Below are 23,488 nucleotides of genomic sequence, written 5' to 3' on the forward strand. Positions count from 1 at the left end.
ATGCCCATTCCTTAGGGAACATCTCAATTTACAACTTTTATCTCAAAATCATTAAGCACCAGATGACATGTGGAGCGCAAATTAGCGCTCCAGCGTTAACTGCATTAGAAGTACATTTTCTGTGTGCGTCGGGTTGCTCTCGTATTATGAGTTGAAAGTAAAAAGTTATCACTCGCGCACTAACCCGATGAGTGCAAAAAGCCAAAGTTAGAATATAGAGCGCACAATAACTTATTCACCCATAGAAGTCAATGGAGGAAAAAACGCCCCACTCTCGCACTAAGCCAAACAAATATTCTCAAGTGTGCTAACCCAACATAAATATATGAATATTTCACATTTTAATGTTCCTCACATACAAGGATAGGTACTATTTATTCATAAATACATATTTATATATATATATATATATATATATATATATATATATATATATATATGATGGTATTTTGCACAAATATATATTTATACCTCTCTGTATATATACATGATTATATATAGGTATATATATATATATATATATATATATATATAAAACACGGAAGGGAACTGCACTCTCATACCGGACCGGGTACACATCCCATGACCCTGCAACATGCTCAGCCCTGGGTGCCACTGGCACCCAGGGCTGAGCATGTTGCAGGGTCATGGGATGTGTACCCGGTCCGGTATGAGAGTGCAGTTCCCTTCCGTGTTTTGTATATGTCTAGGGTGGTTACATATTCCTGTGCACCCTTCCCTTGTTTTCAGTTTGTTTGGATTTGAAAGCTTGCATTGTGTGGCTGTTTTAGGGTCTCAGGTATTGGAAAGGACCTTGACGTGGTACCTGAGCTTGTCCCATTTGGCCAGATGCGGTGACTAACCTTTCCATTTTTGCTTTTAAATCTTAGCTGAGAGCTTGTAAGTGAGTGCTGGGTTTTCTCTGTGTGTTGTATATATATATATATATATATATATATATATATATATGAATATGTATTTAAAATTACATAGAACATATTCTGCTATGTGCAGAACATTGGAATGTGAAATATTTACAGTAAATACATAGTTAAAACCTTTATTAAATATGAATATTGCATAAATATACTTTTACATGTTTTAATTTTCTTAACTACAGAGGGCTCAAATTAATATATATATATATATATATATATATATATATTTATATCCAAAACACAAACAGTGATTTCAGAAGTGTAAATATAATTGACATTTCGGGGATAGATTCTCCCCTTCTTCAGAATAAATTCAAAGTGTACAAACCTCATTTAAATAGTGTTACAAAACAACCCACAATACCTCAATCATAGTGAAAAAAGCACCAAACAATTAAGCACATACACAGCTCAAAATCGTCAAACCGGAAGTAGATAAATTCCCCACTTCCGGTCCGGCATTACAACTTGTCTTAGTTGATACAAAACATAAGAACATAGGACTCTCAAAACAATAATGTGAACAACTAGAATACCTCTAAAATTAATGTGCCTTACATCTCTAGTGTAATACAGCAAAAAACGGATCACTGTTGTTCGTCAAACAGGAAGTGACATCACTGTGTGTAGACAGGAAGTGGAGCATGAAACATAGTGGGGCATATGTGTGTGACACAGCTGGTTATAGAGAATATAGCAACGGCAAACAGTCCACACCTCGCTCAATTTTTCTAGGCTCTTAGGATCCTGGAATATTGTTTTTTCACTGAATGTGAGTTTTGCTAGTTGGCATTTGCGTTTTAAGCTGCTACTTTGACTGAGAACTTAATTTATCAGGTATTGGTAACACATCTGGCTAGCTATCCTCCAGTATACGGTTATACACAAGAGTATGCATCCTGCACCGGCTGCTACATCAATCAGCTCTACATGTTAATACTGCCCCTGAGGATTCCACCTTCAGTGTTCAACAAGCACAACAAGGTACTGTTTCTTTTGATGATGCAGCAAGGATCCTGTTTGCACCTTTACAGCGCACAGTGAGTGAGACCCCTATTAATCTGTATTATGCATTACTTAAATTAAGGAAAAGAGAAATAGACCTAAGTTTGCATGGTAGTTATCTGTCAGAATATCACCGGTTAAACCAGATCCCACAGGGTTTTAGAGTGAGAAATATACATACATTTGGCAGAGATAACCCCAAATTTAAAAGGAGGTGGTGCAATATCCTTAATAAATGTTCATATGATTTGATTTTACTTGTTATTGAGGAGGTCACAGCATTACTTAACAAAGTCAAATTGGAAACTAGAGAGTTTGAGGACCTGCACAAACACACCCTGAGTTTAGACACCACTGAAGACTGGTTACACAAACTGAAACAAGAGACAGACACATACCGAAATGAGCTGTTAACATTTAAGAATAGAAAATTAGATACAGTAAAAAGTGATTACAACAAGGGGCGTGTCTACAGGTGGCTGACAAGTACTCAGGAGGGCAGAACACAGAAACCATACCGCCAACGTAGAGTAAGGTTTCACACCATAGACACTAGTGGCGGTGAGACCTCTGACTCTGATAAGGAAACTTCCCACCTAGGACAACATAATATCCAGTCACAATCAGGCCCTAGATCTAACCACACTGACAATAGTCAAGCTTTTTTAGAGGCCACCACCTGATCAGGAGGGAGAGGCAGCGGCCCCCAATTAGGACTAAGAAGAGTCACACATAGACCCCCCAGGAAGGGCAGATGAATGAGGACAGGAATATAGTCCTCAACCTTAGCTCCCACATTTTGATGGAAGGAGAGAAATCTCTACTTAACAGAGGTCTGTCCTTTGTTCCTAGTCATAACCTGAGTGACTTGGTGATTGATGTATAAATTACAAAGAACATTAAAGATTTCAATACACTCCATCTCCACAACCACAGGGTTTTAAAATCACTAAGCACGATAACTTATTCGATCCGACCAATTTCAGTGCAAGTATCAAAACTTACACACGTATGGTACAGAGAGATATAGATGCTTCTAATGTTGGCCTTAAATGGAGGGATAACCTCAAAAGGGATGAGAGGGAAGCAATCAACACCCTCAAAAATGACACCAACCTTATCATCCGCCCAGCGGATAAGGGAGGGGCCATTGTCTTGCTTAATTATGAATACTACAGAAATTATATTTTGTGCCAACTAAGTGTTGAGGGCACATATCAGAAATTACACTTTGATCCTACATACAGGTTTAAGGAACAGCTTGATTCCCTGATTAGATATGGTTTTGAACAAGGCTATCTCACTGAAAAGCTTAAAGGGACAGTCTAGTCCAAAATAAACTTTCATGATTCAGATAGGGCATGTAATTTTAAACAATTTTCCAATTTACTTTTATCACCAATTTTGCTTTGTTCTCTTGGTATTCTTAGTTAAAAGCTTAACCTAGGAGGTTCATATGCTAATTTCTTAGACCTTATTAACCCCTAATCTGCCGCCCCTAACATCACCGCAACATACATTATATTTATTAACCCCTAATCTGCAGCCCCTAACATCGCCGCCACCTACATTATATTTATTAACCCCTAATCTGCCGCCCCCAACGTCGCCGCCACTATATTATAAATTACTAAATTATTCCTATTTAAAACTAAATACTTACCTATAAAATAAACCCTAAGCTAGCTACAATATAACTAATAGTTACATTGTAGCTATCTTAGGGTTTATTTTTATTTTACAGGCATTTATTGTATTTATTTTAACTAGGTAGAATGGTTATTAAATAGTTATTAACTATTTAATAACGACCTAGCTAAAATAAATACAAATTTGCATGTAAAATAAAACCTAAGTTACAATAACACCTAACACTACACTACAATTAAATAAATTAACTAAATGAAATACAATTAAATAAATTAACTAAATGAAATACAATTAAATAAATTAAATTAGCTAAATCACAAAAACAAACAAACACTAAGTTACAGAAAATAATAAACAAATTACAAGATATTTAACCTCTTAAGGACGTATGACGGAATTTTTCCGTCATAAAACAATTGAGCAAACTGAAAGCTGTGTCCTTAAAGGGTTAAACTAATTACACCTAATCTAATAGCCCTATCAAAATAAAAAAAGCCCCCCCAAAACCCTAGCCTAAACTAAACTACCAATAACCCTTAAAAGGGCCTTTTCTGCGGGCATTGCCCCAAAGAAATCAGCTCTTTTACCTGTAAAAAAAAAATACAAACACCCCCCAACAGTAAAACCCACCACCCACACAACCAACCCCCCAAATAAAAACCTAACTAAAAAAACCTAAGCTCCCCATTGCCCTGAAAAGGGCATTTGGATGGGCATTGCCCTTAAATGGGCAGTTAGCTCTTTTGTGGCCCAAAGCCCTAACCTAAAAATAAAACCCACCCAATATACCCTTAAAAAACCTAACACTAACCCCCTAAAGATCGACTTACTGTTCTGAAGACCGGAGATCCATCCTCAAGGAAGTGGCAGAAGTCTTCATCCAACCGGGCCGAAGTCCTCAACGAAGCCGGGAGAAGTCTTCATCCAAGCTGGGTGAAGTGGTCCTCCAGACAGGCAGAAGTCTTCATCCAGACGGCATCTTCTATCTTCATCCATCCGACGCAGAGCAGCTACATCTTCAAGACATCCGAAGCGGAGCATTCTCTTCATCCGGAGTCTTCTTACTGAATGAAGGTTCCTTTAAGTGACATCATCCAAGATGGCGTCCCTTAGATTCCAATTGGCTGATAGAATTCTATCAGCTAATCGGAATTAAGGTAGAAAAAATCCTATTGGCTGATGCAATCAGCCAATAGGATTGAGCTCGCATTCTATTGGCTTGAACTTCAATCCTATTGGCTGATTGCATCAGCTAATAGGATTTTTTCTACCTTAATTCCGATAGGCTGATAGAATTCTATCAGCCAATCGGAATCTATGGGATGCCATCTTGGATGACGTCACTTAAAGGAACCTTCATTCAGTAATAAGATTCCGGATGAAGAGGATGCTCCACATCGGATGGATGAAGACAGAAGATGCCGTCTGGATGAAGACTTCTGCCCGTCTGGAGGACCACTTCGCCCGGCTTGGATGAAGACTTCTCCCGGCTTCATTGAGGACTTCGGCCCGGTTGGATGAAGACTTCTGCTGCTTCCTTGAGGATGGATGTCCGGTCTTCAGAACAGTAAGTAGATCTTCAGGGGGTTAGTGTTAGGTTTTTTAAGGGTGTATTGGGTGGGTTTTATTTTTAGGTTAGGGCTGCAAAAGAGCTAACTACCCTTTTAAGGGCAATGCCCATCCAAATGCCCTTTTCAGGGCAATGGGGAGCTTAGGTTTTTTAGTTAGATTTTTATTTGGGGGGTTGGTTGTGTGGGTGGTGGGTTTTACTGTTGGGGGGTGTTTGTTTTTTTTTTTTACAGGTAAAAGAGCTGATTTCTTTGGGGCAATGCCCCGCAAAAGGCCCTTTTAAGGACTATTGGTAGTTTAGTTTAGGCTAGGTTTTTTTTTATTTTGGGGGGCTTTTTTATTTTCATAGGGCTATTAGATTAGGTATAATTAGTTTAAATATCTTGTAATTTGTTTATTATTTTCTGTAATTTAGTGTTTGTTTGTTTTTTGCACTTTAACTAATTGTATTTAATTTATTTAATTGTATTTAATTTAGGTCATTTATTTAATTGTAGTGTAGTGTTAGGTGTTAGTGTAACTTAGGTTAGGTTTTATTTTACAGGTACCTTTGTATTTATTTTAGCTAGGTAGTTATTAAATAGTTAATAACTATTTAGTAACTATTCTACCTAGTTAAAATAAATACACACTTGCCTGTAAAATAAAATAAAAACTAAGCTAGCTACAATGTAACTATTAGTTATATTGTAGCTAGCTTAGGGTTTATTGTACAGGTAAGTATTTAGTTTTAAATAGGAATTATTTAGGTAATAATATTAATTTTTATTTAGATTTATTGTAATTATATTGAAGTTAGGGGGTGTTAGGGTTAGACTTAGGTTTAGGGATTAATACATTTAGTATAGTGGTGGCGACGTTGGGGCAGCAGATTAGGGGTTAATAAATGTAGGTAGGTGGTGGCGATGTTAGGGACGGCAGATTAGGGGTTAATAATATTTAACTAATGTTTGCGAGGCGGGAGTGTGGCGGTTTAGGGGTTAATATGTTTATTATAATGGCGGCAATGTCCAGAGCGGTAGATTAGGGGTTAAAAAATATAATGTAGGTGGCGACGATGTCAGGGGTGGCATATTAGGGGTTAATAAGTGTAAGATTAGGGGTGTTTAGACTCGGGGTTCATGTTAGGGTGTTAGGTGTAAACATACATTTTATTTCCCCATAGGAAACAATGGGGCTGCGTTTCGGAGCTGTACGCTGCTTTTTTGCAGGTGTTAGACTTTTTCTCAGCCGGCTCTCCCTGTTGATTCCTATGGGGAAATCGTGCATGAGCACGTACAACCAGCTCACTTAAGCAGCGCTGACTTAAGCAGCGCTGGTATTGGAGTAAAGTGTGGAGCAACATTTTTGTCTGTTAACACCGGGTTTGTAATATCCCATAATACCAGCGCTGTATGTAAGTGAGCGGTGGCAATAAACTGCACGTTAGCCCCGCACCCCTGTTACCACAAAACTCGTAATCTAGCCGTATAATTCTTTTTTTTCTATAAGTAGATCAGACTTACCCCAATCTTGCCAGTTTTTGCTGCCAAAGTCAGAGGTGTCAAACCTTTCTTATTTGCGATTTCTTCTAGCTTTAAGCAAGGGTTAATCTGTGCTCCCAGCACCAACACAACACTGTACATTTTGGTCACAAATTTGGTGTTCTCATTAGTATTGTCAGAAATGTCTACTAAGGCGTGCAGTACAGTGTTTCCAAAAGAATCCTGGGCTGCAATATTAGCTGGAGAGTACTGGTTCTGGAGGAGATAAGTGACTATTTCTACTTGATTGGTGCAGGCAGCTAGGGAAAGAGGCAGCTCCCCTGAAATTACAAAGTGACAAAAGACACAAATGTAAGCCACTGTGTGAGGACATTTTTTCCTTATAGACCAGTGTAGTGAATCTTAGCACAATCACCCACCACTACTATACTTGCAGTTTTAGCATATACTTTAAAAAAAGAAAAAAGGTTTGCAACCTCTGTACTCATTAAGCTTCAGAACTACGTATAAACAATTTAACAATATTATAATATCAACAAAAGTTTACTATTTTCGATAACACTGCCATATTTATTGGCCAATAATTATGGTTGTTCACATAATTATTTACTTATTTTTAAAAATAAACAAAGCTTAAATTAGAAAAAAAATAATTAAAATAAACCAGCAACTTCAGCAATAAGTAGGATTATTCAACTAAAGAGTAAAAAGGGTAGTTCTTCAGGAACACTGATTGTTAGCCTGGGTGTCTAGAAATGAGTTAATGTCTCCTATATGACATTAGAATTGAAGAATGTTCACCTTGACAGTCAGTCTACTAATTTGAATGTGTAGATTTATTAAATAGCAAATTTGAAAAATACAAATATTATATATGAGCCAAGATCTGGAAATTATTATAAGCTAAACGGATAGTTAACATCTCGATAATGTAATGTAAAATGTTAAATTATGCATAGTACAACAACCTTGAAATATACTTCCATTATTTATCTGGTCCTCTTTTCCTATAATTTAAATCTGAAACAAAGGCGGCATTAGGCTAAATAGGTGACTGCCTAAGGTCTCACTCATGATGGAGCCTTGCACAGAGGTATAGAAAAAATGATTTTTTTTTCCTGGTACCATAGTAGCCCAGCCCACCGACTTACTCCAAGCACAGTCATATAGTCTAATATTTATAGACATGAGCAGGGGGGTAGAACAAAAGTGTCTAGGCATTTTATAACGCGTCCATGCTTCAATAAGCCCTGTGTTCAATGAACGCCTAGTTTGCAGGAGTATAGTGTGTGTGTAGACATTTATAGGTGATCTGCATCTAAACACACTCACTTGGTCGTGAGGTCTAAGTAACATGCAATTTGCCAATCTCTAAGTAATATGGAATTTACCTTGCATAATGAGGCTGTGTGTGTGGGGGGGGGGGGGGTCAGAATAAAATGCTGTCAGAATAAAAATGTGCACGGGCCATTGGTCTGGTTTAGGTCTAATGTGGCATATACCTGGCATAATAGATACAGTAGGGCAATGCATCTGGTCAATGATTTGCTGTGGCATATATATATTTGGCATAATGGGAGGTAGAAGGCTATGTATCTGTTCTGGGGTCTGATCTGCTGCACTATGGTTTACAATGGCAGATGCATAAAGGGAGTAGATATTTAGTCTGTTGTGAGTTGGCTCACAGAATGTGTTCAGCTAGCTCCCAGCAGTGCATCACTGCTACTTTAACAAAGGATATTAAGAGCATGAAGCAAATGTAATAATAGTAGTAAATTGGAAAGTTGTCTAGAACTGTAGATCTTATCTGAATCATAAAAGCAACATTTTGGGCTTCTTGTCCCTTTAACACCTCTTAATCTTTAAGGGATATTAAACTGTGCACCTTCAGTAAAAACAATATGTTAGATCAAAGTAAACCTAAAAAGAAACCGTTTGTGTAAAAAAACTAAATTTATGCTTACCTGATAAATGTCTTTCTTTCCGGATATGGAGAGTCCATGACTTCATTCAATTACTAGTGGGAATATCACTCCTGGCCAGCAGGAGGAGACAAAGAGCACCACAGAAGAGCTGTTAAGTGTCACTCCCCTACTCATAATCCTCAGTCATTCGACCGAAAGGAAATAGAAAAAGAATAACACAAAGGTGTAGAGGTGCCTTAGGTTTAGTAAAAAATAACTGTCTTAATAAAGCGTGGGGTCGTAGACTCTCCATATCCGGAAAGAAATACATTTATCAGGTAAGCATAATTTTTTTTTTTTTTTTTTTTAATTTTAATTTTTTATTGAGGCATAAATCAAGGCATACAATCCAAGCATGTCAGTAAAAACTATACAATGGAATCGTTTCCAAACATATTATAAATACAAACTAGACAGGACAAACAAAATACGTTCAACTGACAATGTTTAAGAATATAAGATGGCATATAGCTAGCCTGTTGTACTGGAAACCCTCTAAATGACACATAAGTCCACTTTTGGACCTCGCAAAAAATATGATGCTACAGAGGGTTATCAGGAACATTAGAAGACTACTCTTGAGTCTCAAAGGGAAACCTCTATTTTATTATTTTATATATAGATATGTATGACACATATAATAGTATAAATGGTTTAGAAGATATCACTTTAGCAAAGTATCCACATAATTTCACATATGTGGGACTAGAAGGAGAATAGAAGGAGAAAAGTAACTAAGAAGCCATGTCGCTTGAAAATAATACAGAAATACATTTGCTGTTGTCAATTTTAAATGACTAAGTATGTCAGAGGCCAGCATATTAAAGTAAAGTTTAGAGCCAAGGTAAGGTCTCAATGGTATAGAAAAACATAGGAAAAATACTAGTGGGGGGGGGCACGAGGGTGACCCCCGTTAAGGTTAAAATTCAAGTTTTGTTTATAGTATATAAAATATGTATAGTTCTGTAGTATCTCCCCAGCTGTACCATATACTAAAGAAGTGATCATAGACCTAGTGCATTATGACCAAGAAGAGGAGTAGCACATATCTATTAACTAACAGTACAGCTACATTTGTATATATATATATATATATATATATATATATATATATATTAAATTGCTGAAATTTGGTTAGGCTTCTCTCACAATTATGTATCTGTAAAATGGGATTAACAGAAAAGGGTAGGGAGTAAACCACAATTTTCAATCTCCCTATTATACAAAAGAAGTATATATGGGTAGCTGTAGTAAATACTTCAACCTGATTTTATAGATCTGTGAGATATCCTATAAACATATAGAGGGAACTTTCTAGATTTTGTATAACCAGATATATTGCATAATTCCACATGTGAATATAGTATAAGCCATAAGGGGCTCTCATTGAGCTCAGTACAAAATAACTGGTGAGAACTAATAAGCTACAACTTAAAATACACCATAGATCATCAATCTACCATAGTATAACCATAAAAGACTTTTGTTGAATATCGTGCAAACATATATGTTATATGACTTAGCATGTTAGTTTAGATTGACCCAAAAGGGATATATACAATATGCGAACAGACAGTAGAAATAATACTATCCAAAACCTGAAATTTACAGCGGTAAGTGACATTAATTTCTGTTCCCTCAGAAAATGATTGAACCAAAGGTGATAGACCTCAGTGCCAGGTATCAGTCCAATAAGACATCATTATATGCACCAAGGAACAATATGCTTAAATTGTGAATTTGGTGTAGCATTTAATAATATGTCTACTAAAAAGTTAGTATACACCTATTCTATAATGTGAACCAATTAAATACTGGAAAATACTGCGCACCACAATATAAAATCCTTGTCAATGCACTAAGGATCATAGCCAACCCTTAATGTATAACATAACTTATTAAATACTCCCCATTAGTGTAAAGAGACAGATGTCTTGTATAAAGTAATTACTTGCTAGCTGACCCCCCAATGAATAATAAGTAGCTGGTAATGAGCACATAAGTGTTGGGAAAAGAAATCCATTGTTTCCGCTGCTAGTTGCAAAAGTCATATCTATGTCCAGTTGGGAAATAGACAGCTGCAGACTTTTTCAGTCAAACAGGGAGCTTACCCTACACCAACTTTTTGTATACACCCCACTCCTATCCTGTAATGATTATGCCATCCAACCCCAATTTTGAGACAGTAGACTGGGGGAGCTGTATTACTTATGTTCCTCATAGGAGATTGTAGACAAAAAAGTCTGGATCATGCTAAGCATCGTAGCTCCATTTCAAACGTTGTACAGGGACACTGATCCATTGGTACGTCGGCACTCCTAAGCTGGATAGGGCTATGTGCCCTTAGCTGCTGCTCAAACAGTCCCTGGGGTAAACGATGCAACTCATTCATTCCATAGACTAGAGACAGATTTCTTTCACTGTTATAGGTACTCGTCAGGGCAGAGTGAGCAGGGGAAAGTTTCCTCAGCTTACCAGAATTATCCCGGTCTAGCATTCTCACTTGTCGGCTATTTTCGTCACATAGCAGTAGCGCTGAGCCGAAGACTGTCTCTCTGCCATTATCTAGGTTAAGAAGTATATAGGGGCGTTGTTACCAGCTTAAGGGATCAAGCGTGACTATATGAGTGTAACTTTACAATTTCCCTATGTAGTGATATTGTGTAATATTTATTATACTGAAAAGAATATATTTATAAAGTGAAGTGACGATATTTGTGAAGTGGAAATAGAGTTTTTTTATATGTACTCTTGTGAATAAATTATTACAAAATTAAATTGTCAAGTGTGGTCCTGAATTACAAAATTACAAATGTGAAACTTCTAAAAAGGTATACTTAGTGCAAATAAACTGTTGCAAAATTTTGTTTGTTAATTTTAGTCCTTGATTACAAAGCTTACTAAAATGTTACCTCTACAACGTGTGTATTAGTGCTAATTGTCTTTCAAAGATATAAATATATAGTAGTGTATACACCTAATTTCCCACTAATTTCTCTTAGATGAGTAAATAATGTGTAACCTTTTTTAATAAATGTATCCCTTAAGGGTTCAATTTTAAATTATTATTTTTAAATTGTTTTAGGATTAATAAATTGGAATCTATTATTTAAGAAATTGGTTTATGTATCCTGATTTAAAATTTTGTGAAATAACGGCTGCTTTTAGTACAGACATCCAAAAAGAAATACTTTTCTTTATTTTTACATCAACACACTAAAATATATGGGGAAGCACAAATCTTTGAAAGACAATTAGCACTAATACACACGTTTTAGAGGTAACATTTTAGTAAGCTTTGTAATCAAGGACTAAAATTAACATTATCCTGTAATGATTATGCCATCCAACCCCAATTTTGAGACAGTAGACTGGGGGAGCTGTATTACTTATGTTCCTCATAGGAGATTGTAGACAAAAAAGTCTGGATCATGCTAAGCATCGTAGCTCCATTTCAAACGTTGTACAGGGACACTGATCCATTGGTACGTCGACTTATATACACACTATTGGAGATATTAAACTACAAGAAAAGATTTATATACATAACCCGGGTTGTGCACTTTTTTACTGGCATTGCCATATTATCTTCACACTACCACCTTTACATCGATCTCAGAACTGCGTGCAAAGCACTAAGTGCAGTTCCATCTCTAACCTACACAACGGAACAACTAACAGAGACACAGGTTACGGTGTCTTGGGAAAGTATTCTCCTATCGGGGAGTGTGACGTCAGACGCCGAACAGAGGCGGCAAAGCGGGAAGGACTACAGTCAGAATTCACAAGCCGATCTGACAAGGATAGCGGTCAGAGCTTAAAGGAACTGTGAGTACAAATACAGAAAATTGGCAAACCCCCAAGAAGTGTGTACTAGTATCTTTGTTTTACTTTGGACACTAATACGTTACTTATGGTGTATAGACCCTGACTGCGTGCAAGGCACTAGGAGCAGTCTCTTTCTGACAAGTCTGTATAGCACCAAGACACGGACTGTTTCATTACAAACCGCTTATATTTTAATGAAAGAAACTACAAGATTAACAAGTGTTACGTTCTGTAAAACAGAGACTTATGCTATATGAAAAAATGTTTTAGCCCAAACCTTAGCACATATAGATGCAATAATCCAAAGGTTTACAGTTGGTTCCTTTCCTTTTTTCTACGCGAATAACGTTTATTTTATAAATATATAGTAGTGTATACACCTATCTTAGAATCATAAGGTTTATCACATATTGGTATTAACAATTTGGGAGACGTCCCACTAATTTCTCTTAGATGAGTAAATAATGTGTAACCTTTTTTAATAAGTGTATCCCTTAAGGGTTCAATTTTAAATTATTATTTTTAAATTGTTTTAGGATTAATAAATTGGAATCTATTATTTAAGAAATTGGTTTATGTATCCTGATTTAAAATTTTGTGAAATAACGGCTGCTTTTAGTACAGACATCCAAAAAGAAATACTTTTCTTTATTTTTACATCAACACACTAAAATATATGGGGAAGCACAAATCTTTGAAAGACAATTAGCACTAATACACACATTTTAGAGGTAACATTTTAGTAAGCTTTGTAATCAAGGACTAAAATTAACAAACAAAATTTTGCAACAGTTTATTTGCACTAAGTATACCTTTTTAGAAGTTTCACATTTGTAATTTTGTAATTCAGGACCACACTTGACAATTTAATTTTGTAATAATTTATTCACAAGAGTACATATAAAAAAACTCTATTTCCACTTCACAAATATCGTCACTTCACTTTATAAATATATTCTTTTCAGTATAATAAATATTACACAATATCACTACATAGGGAAATTGTAAAGTTACACTCATATAGTCACCCTTGATCCCTTAAGCTGGTAACAACGCCCCTATATACTTCTTAACCTAGATAATCTTTTTATAAGACCGGAGGATCTTATACCTATAGGGTGTTTGGGATCTCTATAGATCCAGCGCTCTACTCATCCACACAATTAGATATAGTCTCTCTGCCATTACCCTCAACATCTATTGTTACATAATGGGTTGCATTGTGGATCTCTATGCCCCCATTAGTTGGAGCATTCGGCGATGTATCCAGCTCACTCTGCTCCATTTCACATGTAGGAAGGGGCTCATCAAAATCTTGCAGATTAGTATCTGGCTGCAGACTATACTCCATGTCAGGCAGTGGGGTACGGATTAAATCTTGAAGGAATATCCCAAGCATATGTAATAAGTAGGCTCTCACTACATTTCAGTATGTTAGGCTCCAAAAACAGCATAGTTTTAAGTTTTTCTCCTATATTATAGTAGTGCAGAACTTTTCACTGCCAATGATCTTATGATCGGAAGGGGGGAGCGTGCCCTAACAACTTGAGGGAACAAAATCACAGAGTAGGTCTCCCTGCCACATGGCCAGCCTCCAAGCAGTTGATCTGATGAACATAGGAAAATCCACATTCATGAAAGTACTCACAGATCTCTCTGGGGTTTCTCAGGACACCTCAGCAGGTATGTTTAGTATAATAAAAAATTTTCAAGAGGAAATAACCCCTACTTGACCAGCAGAAATCAGGAGCTCCCCAAAAACACATCCTTCTGCAACAGCTATAGGCTCCGCCCTAGGTAAGCATAAATTTTGTTTTCTTTCCTAAGATATGGAGAGTCCACAACGTCATTCAATTACTAGTGGGAACCAATAACCAAGCTAGAGGACACAGAATGAACAGGGAGGGAGAACAAGAAAGGCAGACCTAAACAGAAGGCACCTTTCTCCCAAAAGAGGCCTCAGCCGAGGCAAAAGTATCAAATTTGTAAAATTTGGAAAAAGTATGCAGGGAGGACCAAGTTGCAGTCTTGCAAAGCTGTTTCACAGAAGCTTGATCTTTGAAAGCCCAAAAAGAGGAGACAGCCCTAGTGGAATGAGCTGTAATTCTCTCCAGAGGCTGCTTTCCAGCAGTCTCATAAGCAAAATGAATCATACTTCTAAACCAGAGGGAAAGAGAAGTAGAAGTAGCCTTCTGACCCTTACGCTTTCCTGAGAAACAAACAAACAGGGCAGAAGGTAAGGCGAATCACACTGCAAAGCTGAGAGTTCCGAAACTCTCCGAGCAGAAGAGATAGCAATAAGAAAAAAAATCTTCTAAGATAGCAACTTAATATCTATGGAATGCATTGGCTCAAACAGAGCCTTCTGCAAAACTTTAAGAACAAGATTAAGGTTCCAAGGAGGAGCAACAGGTTTAAACACAGGCCTGATTCTGACCAGAGCCTGACAAAAAGATTGAACAGCTGGCACATCCGCCAGATGCTTGTGTAACAAAATAGATAATGTAGAAATCTGACCTTTCAGAGAACTGACTGACAACCCTTTCTCCAGACCTTCCTGGAGAAAAGATAAAATTCCAGGAATCCTGACCCTACTCCAAGAGTAGCCCTTAGATTCACACCAATAAAGGTATTTACGCCATACCTTATGGTAAATTTTTTGAGTGACAGGCTTGTGAGCCTGGATCATGGTCTCAATGACCGACTCAGAAAATCCACGCTTAGACAGAACTAAGCGATCAATCTACAAACAGTCAGCTTCAGAGAAACGAGATTTGGATGGAGGAATGGACCCTGAATTAGAAGGTCCTTCCTCAGAGGCAACCTCCAAGGTGGCCGAGAAGACATCTTCACTAGGTCTGCATACCAGATCCTGCGAGACCATGCAGGAGCTATTAGAATTACCAATGCTCTCTCTTGTTTGATACGAGCAATAACTCGTGGAAGGCGCGCAAATGGAGGAAATAGGTATGCTAGACTGAAATCCCAAGGAACTGCCAGAACATCTATCAGAGCGGCCTGAAGCTCTCTTTACCTTAAACTGTACCTTGGAAGCTTGGCATTGTGCCGAGAAGCCATCAGATCCAACTCCGGTACCCCCCATTTGAGGGTTAACCTAGAGAACACCTCCGGATGGAGAGCCCATTCCCCGGGATGAAATGTCTGTCGGCTCAGGAAATCTGCTTCCCAGTTGTCCACTCCAGGAATGTGGATGGCAGATAGACAACAATTGTGAGCTTTCGCCCACTGAATAATCTGTGCCAACTCCTTCATGACTAAGGAACTCCGAGTTCCTCCCTGGTGGTTGATGTAAGCCACTAAGGTGATGTTGTCCGACTGAAACCTGATAAACCGGGCTAAGGACAAATGAGGCCAAGACATTAGAGCATTGCAAATCACTCTCAACTCCATACTCCATAGTCGCTGCGCCTTTAACGAGTCCCAAACTGCTCCCCAGCCTAGCAGGCTGACATCTGTGGTCACAATCACCCAGGAAGGTCTCCGGAAACATGTGCCCTGAGACAGATTGTCCTGAGAAAGCCACCACGGGAGACATTTTCTTGTCGACTGGTGTAGATCTATCCTCTGAGACAGATCTGAATGTTCTCTGTTCCATTGTCTGAGCATGCATAATTGCAGAGCTCTCAAATGGAATCAAGCAAAGGGAATGATGTCCATGGAAGCGACCATCAGACCAATTGCCTCCATACAATGAGCCATTGATGGCCGAACAGTAGACTGAAGAGAGAGGCAAGATGAGAGAATTTTGGATTTTTTGACCTCCGTCAGAAAATTTTTCATAGATAGGGAATCTATTATGGTCCCTAAGAAAACCACCCTTGTAGCTGGAACAAGGGAACTCTTTTCCAGATTCACTTTCCAACCATGGGAACATAGAAAAGACAACATGATCTCTGTATGAGAGTTTGCTTGTTAAAAAGATGGCGTCTGAACCAATATGTCGTCGGGGTATGGCACCACTGCAATTCCCCGAGACCTGATCACTGCCAAGAGAGCCCCCAGAACATTTGAGAAAATTCTGGGAGCTGTGGCAAGGCCAAACGGAAGAGCCACAAACTGAAAGTGTTTGTATAGAAAGGCGAATCTCAGGAATTTGTAATGATCCCTGTGGATGGGAACATGAAGATACATGTCCTTCAGGTCTATGGTCATCATAAATTGAACCTCTTGGACCAAAGGAACAATGGAATAAATGGTTTCTATTTTGAAGGACGGTACCCTGAGAAACTTGTAGAGGCACTTTAGGTCTAAAATGGGTAGAAATGTTTCCTCTTTTTTGGGAACCATGAATAGATTTGAATAGAATCCTAGCTCCTGTTCCCTTACTGGACCTGGAATAATCACTCCCAGGGAGGAAAGGTCCTGAACGCAGTTCAAGAATGTCTCTCATTTTACCTGGTCAGCAGATATCTTGAGAGGCGGAATCTCCCCCTAAGAGGAAAAGTTTTGAATTCTATTTTGTAACCCTGAGATACTATGTCCACAGCCCAAGGATCTGGGACATCTCGTCTCCTTGCTTGACAAAATAGGGAAAGTCTGCCCACCACTTGATCCGAACCCGGACCGGGGGCCGACCCTTTATGCTGACTTAGACTCAGCTGAGGGTTTCTTTGATTGCTTCCCCTTATTCCAAGACTGATTGGGCTTCCAAGAAGACTTACACTGCTCCTGCTTGGAAGAGGGAGAGGAAGACTTTTGACCTTTGAAGTTACGAAATTACTTTGACGTCCTTTGAGTCTATTCTTCTTGTCTTGTGGTAGAAAAGACCCTTTTCCACCAGTAAAATCAGAAATGATTTCTGCCAGACCATGTCCGAACAAGGTCTTCTCTTGTAAGGAAGCGCCAGAAGCTTGGACTTAGAGGTAACATCAGCTGACCAAGATTTTAGCCACAATGCCCTGCGGGCTAGGACAGTGAAGTCAGACATCTTGGCTCCCAGTCTAATAACTTGCATGTTAGCATCAGAAATATAGGAATTTACTAGTTTGAGAGCCTTAATCCTATCTTGTATCTCCTCCAATGGAGTCGCTACTAAAATTGATTCAGGCAAGGTGTTGCACCAATATGATGCCGCACTTGCTACTGTTGCAATACAAACTGCAGGTTGCCATTGAAGACCTTGATGAACATACATCTTTTTCAAATAAGCCTACAGCTTTTTGTCCATGGGATTCTTAAAGGAGCAGCTATCCTCTATAGGGATCGTAGTTCTCTTAGCCAGAGTAGAATTAGTCCTTTCTACTTTAGGCACCATGTGCCAAGAATCTTTAATAGAGTCAGCAACAGTAAACATCTTTTTAAATACGGGAGACGGGGAGAAAGGAATCCCAGGCTTCTCCCATTCCAGTAAAATAATCTCTGTCACACGGTCTGGGACAGGAAAAACTTCCACAGAGGAAGGAACATCATAGTATTTATTAAGTTTACTAGACTTCTTAGGGGTTTATAACGACAGAAGTATCTGAGTCGTCCAAAGTAGCCAATACCTCCTTTAACAGTACACAAAGGTGTTTAAGCTTAAATCTGACGTTTACTTCTTCAGTATCAGATGAAGGAATAATACTGTCCGAATCTGAGATTTCACCCTCAGAGGCTACCGGTGTATCCTCCTCATCAGACTTATGAGGGAGGGCAACCTGCGTAGCAGTAGGTGGAACAGAAACCTTACTATCTGAATGTCTAATTTTCCTCTTGTGTTTTCCCAGCATAGGAAAAGCAGATAATGCCGCAGATACCACAGAAGATACCTGTGCAGCAAAATCTGCAGGCAAATAAACTCCTCCAGGAGGCTGAGAGGAACTGCAGGGCACTGTATGTGATGTTTAAGGAGAAAGCTGTGGCATTGCCTGAACAGCATCATCCTGAGAGACATTGGGCTCAGAGGGCAACAGTTTATCTTTAAATTGAAGTGTTCTAGCTAAGCATGCAGCACAGAATTGCATAGGCAAAACAATTTGTGCCTCTAGGCATAACAAGCGTTTGTCATGTCCATGTCCATGATACTAATTCCCCCAAATTGTAGAAATGTTTTAAATAAACTGTCTTTAAGAATTTTTAATACCACAATTTGTCTGCCAGAAGACTCTAAAATGATCAAATAGTACATTGACACTAAAAAGACTGAAATTCAATGACGCCGCTCTGCCCCATGACTATCCGACAGCAGAGAGAAGTCACATAACCGGCAGAGAGAGGAAGCAATGCAGCAAGTAAAAGGTGTGCGTTTCCCTCTGCCTACAACAAAAGATGCAAGTAGCTGCAACTGGTTTCAAACTCAATCAGTTTGTCAGTTAGCCTGCTCAAGCTAAGCAAACAAAGAAAACCAACTGCCAAATTTTAAGTTTATACATAAATCCCTGTATAAAACATAAGCCACACACATACTAATAAAGTATTTCAACAGAATTAGCCCAAAGAGGAAAAATTAACCCCTAGTCTCAACATACATAATGTGCCTGCCCACTGCCAAAGAAAATCCTGTATAAAGGATTTTAAAAATGTCCCCATCTACTGCATATGACATATTCTTCTGAAGTGCAAGTCTCCAAGACCTAGAAGACAAAAGCACTTACCTGCAGTATAGCTGTCTGGCAGGAAGACAGCTCACAAGGCATGAATGGACACATACTCCTTACAGAGACCTGTAGAAAAAGAAAAAACAGAGTAACCAACTCTGGCTTTCTGTACCATGGGCAGCAATGTCTTAGGAAACAAAGCAAGGACTACCTCACAACTTCCTAACTGCTTAAAAGCCACCACTACTCTACTGAAGATATTGATGTGGAGTCAGCTAAACCCAAATCCTTGCTTGCAGGGAAAAGTACCTGAAAAAGCTATTCATTTCTTCAGACACCAAACTTCACCTCCTCCATTGACAGAGGCAAAGAGAATGATTTGGGATTATGGGTAGGGGAGTGACACTTAACAGCTTTGCTGTGGTGCTCTTTGCCTCCTACTGCTGGCCAGGAGTGATAGTAATAAAGGGGTTATCTATCTATTTAAACAATAAAAAATCTGGAGTAGACTGTCCCTCTAAGGCTCCATGGAGGAGCAATAGGCTTGGTGACATGTCTGATTATGTTCAGAGAGGAGTGGATATCTGGCAAACAGTGCTAATTTCTGAAGAAGCAAAATGTAAAGAGCAAAAATCTGACCCTTGATAGAGCTAGTTGACAAGCCCTTATCAAGTCCATCCTATATGAACTGCAGGATCCAAGGGATTCACACAAAATGCCATGAGAAACCCCGCTCTGAACACCAAGCTATGCCTACCACACTTTGCGATAGATACGTCTAGTAACTGGTTTATGAACCTGAAGCAAGGTATCAATGACCAAATATGAATAACCTATCTGGGACAGAATCAACCATTCAATTTCCAAGCAGTTAAATTGAGAAACTGCATATTTTGATAAAATAATGGTCCTTGAGACAGCAGATGAGATCTCTGAGGCAGTAGCCATGGAGGAGCTCGGGACACGAGGTCCGCATACCAGGTCCTGTGAGGCCACACCAGAGCAATGAGAATTATAGAAACATGTTCCTGAGTTACAACTTGTGGAAATAGCACAATTGGAGGAAACAGGTAAACTAACGGATACTGCCAGGGGGCTGTCAAGTCATCTGTCAGTTCTACCAAAGGATCCCACAATCTTGAGCTGTACCTTGATAATTTGTGATTCAGGTGATAGGCCATGAAATCTATTTCCAAAATACCCCAGTGGTGTATGAGCTGGTTGAAGACCTCCTTGTTGAGAGAACATTCCCCGGAGTAGTGGGTCTGGCAAATTAGATAAGTTGCCTTCCAGTTCTCCACCCCTGGCATATAAATGACAGAAATTGTGCATTGTTGGTTCTTTGCCCAGGACAGGATGCAAGACACCTTCTGCATCACCTGAGGGCTGTGGGTCTACCCCTGGTGGTTTATGTAAGCCACCATTGTGATGTTTTCTGATTAAAAACTGATAAAGGGGACCATTCAGAGCAGAGATTAAGAATATTGATGGGTAGCGTCACTTCCTGAGGTGACCATACCCCTTGAGTCCTGAGAGAACACCACACAGCCCCCATCCATACAGGCTTGTGTCTGTGGTAATGATTTCCTATGCTGGACACTGTAAGCTCATGCCCAGAGAAATCAGGCCGGGGGAATTCCACCAAGAGAGAGACCGTCTGTTGGACAGATCCTAGCAGATCTATTGTGAAAGGTTGGAATGGTCTCTGTTCCACTGTTTGAACATGCACAATTAAAGAGTCCGCATATGAGACTTGGCAAAAGAGTATGGCATCTGATGCCACCACCATAAGACTCTCAACCTCAATACAGTGTGTGAAAGAAGGACAACAAAGAGACTGAAAGTGCCAACAAGCATCCTGCAGTTTTATTTTGTGCTGATCCTTGAGGAAAATTCTCATAGAGACTTTTATGATTCCAAAAAAAACAATCTTGTCCAAGGTGTGAGAGAAGTCTTGGGTACGTTGACCTTCCAGCCAATCACTTGAACGAATCGAAGCAACTTGTCGGTGTGAGTAATCACTAAAGGTAAGGGTGGTGCCTGAACAAAGATATCATTCAAGTATGGAGCAACTGCCACTCTCTGGGCCCTGACCACTGAAAGCAGAGCTCTCAGAACCTTGGTAAAAATCCTGGGAGCAGTAATCAGCCCAAAGGGAAAATAAAAAAAAACTGGTAATGCCTGTCTAGAAAGGCAAACCACAGAAACTGATGATGGTCTTGGTGTATAGGGACATGCAGGTATGCATTCTTTAAGTCCACCATAGTGATGATTTGACCTGGTGAAACCAACAAAAGAATTGACCTTATGGTCTTCATGTTGAAGGAAGGGACTTTCCGAAACCTGTTTAATGTCTTTAAGTCCAGTATAGACCTGAATGTTCCCTCCTTTTTGGAAACTATGAAAAGGTTTTGGTAAAAACCCCTTCCTTGTTCTTATAATGGGACTGGTACAATGACTCCCATGTCCACTAAGTCTGATACGCACTGAAGGGAGGCTAGTCTTTTTTTCTGGTCTCCTTGAGACATGTGACAGAATATACCTCCCTTTTAGAGGCTGATATTTGAACCCTAATCTGTACCCCTGAGCGATGATTTCCAGTACCCAAGGATCCTGAATTGACTTAGCCCATGTCTCTAGAAAAAGTTCCAGAGAAAAGTCCGGATCGGGGGCTGCACCTTCATGCTGTCTTGCTGTCAGAGGAAGTTTTCTTTTGGCTGCTTGGATTTGTTGCAAATTCTGTTTGGTCACCACTTAGATTTGGAGCACTCAGTCTTCTGAGAAGAGGTATTCTTCTGAGAAGAGGTAGATCTCTGTGACTTGTACTAGCGAAAGGAACAAAAGCACCCACCTGACTTTCCTGTAGGCTTTGATCGTTTATCCTGGGGTAAAAAGGCACCCTTGCTCCAGTCACTTTGTAGATGATAGAATCCAAGCGGGGCCAAACAAGGTTTTGCCCTTAAAGGCAAAAGCCAGAAGTCTAGACTTTGATACTATATTAGATGACCAGGTCTTTAACTACAAGGCCTTCCTGGCCAACACTGCCAAAGCTGTCTTTTTGGCATTAAGATACACAACCTGTATGCTAGTGTCACAAATGAAGGCATTTGCTGTCTTTAGTGCCTGGATGCGATCCTGAATCTCCTCTAGTGGAGATTCAACTGAAATCAATTCAGTTAGCGAGTAGCACCAGAAAGCTGCAGCTACTGCTAAAGCTGCAATGCTGGCTGCAGGCTGAAAGAGAACCCCCCCCCCCCCGTACAAAGGACCATCTTAGGTGACCCTCCAGTGTCCTGTCCATGGGGTTCTATCCTCCAGGGGGAAGGTTATTCTCCTGGCTTAGGTAGAGATAGCACAGTACCCCATAGTTCTATGGTAGACTCATTTACAGTAAAGAGTCTCTTAAAAGGGACATAAAACAAGTTGGGGTAGAGACAAAATATAATATGTACTTTAATTACTTTACCTGCAAATTTAAACTGCAGTGTTTCACTATTAACCCTTTCTTTTAAGTTTCTGAATTGTGAAGCTCTAACACCCCCCACACAATTCCTTATATGGCTGTATCTATCACCTTTGCTTTAGTAGAATACAAGGCTTTAACACTCATTATCTGCTGGAGCATGCCTAGAAGCAAATAAGCTGCTTTGAACTCAGTTGAAATACAATGCCTGTGTGCCTGATGCTAAACGCTGATAAGGGGGGGGGGGGGGCGTAATCACACTAATCCAGAAAGCATGGCTATGTAACTTATTTAGCTAATTTTTTAAAATTATTTTAAAATACTTGCAAGCAATTTAAAAAAAAAAAATTATGCAAACTATTTTTACGTAATTAGCCCTTTTAGGATATGCACAGATCTCAACATGTTTTATTGCACTTAACAGGTAGAAGAAGGGTTCAAGGGTATCCCAGGCTTCTCCCGTTCCTGGGAAATTATTTTAGAGACCAAAGATGGGACAGGGAAGGACTCCAGGGCCTAGACTTAGGCCTAAAATTTAAATCCAATTTTGTTACCTGTTTGTTCTTAGCCGGTTTAGTGTCCTGGACCCCCAATGATCTCAGGAATCTCAGTGGTAGGAATCTCAGTGTTCCATCTTAAATTTAAAAGTAATAACAGTATCCTGTGAAGAAACCTTAGCAGATAATTCCCCGTCTGAGCTAGAAGATGATTTTCCTAAATCAGAGTCCTGGGATAGTCTGATACACAAAGGGCCAGTGAGACTACTCTCCTTTGGGCCTGAAGAGCAATGCTTAAGCTTGCTTTTACACTTACTTGCCGGCAAAATTGTCCCAAGTGCTTTAGACACAGCCAATTATAAAGGCGATTTTAAAACCTGGGACAAAAAGAACCAATAAACCTTGAGTAATGAAAATAGGTGTCTGTCCCACTATTGCTGGCTGGCAGTTACCGCACAGTTGTGCTGGTGGGCAAACTATGGCAGTTTTACACAGCATACATTTGTTGAGAGACAAAATAACTTCTGCATTAACCCCCTCAGATGAGCAGTCAA

At 39.2% G+C, this 23,488-nt stretch overlaps 1 protein-coding gene across 1 annotated transcript in view; it reads right to left on the minus strand.

Annotated features, from left to right (window-relative positions):
* Positions 1 to 23,488, minus strand: part of TRPV1 (transient receptor potential cation channel subfamily V member 1) — a 341,264-nt gene that overhangs the window by 104,856 nt on the left and 212,920 nt on the right. The window contains exon 6 of the mRNA XM_053706095.1: positions 6,668 to 6,966. Within this exon, the coding sequence (XP_053562070.1) occupies positions 6,668 to 6,966 (299 nt within the window). The remainder of the gene's footprint in view (positions 1 to 6,667; positions 6,967 to 23,488) is intronic.

The sequence above is a fragment of the Bombina bombina genome, chromosome 3, assembly GCF_027579735.1.
Source record: "Bombina bombina isolate aBomBom1 chromosome 3, aBomBom1.pri, whole genome shotgun sequence".
In the NCBI taxonomy this organism is placed as follows: domain Eukaryota; kingdom Metazoa; phylum Chordata; class Amphibia; order Anura; family Bombinatoridae; genus Bombina; species Bombina bombina.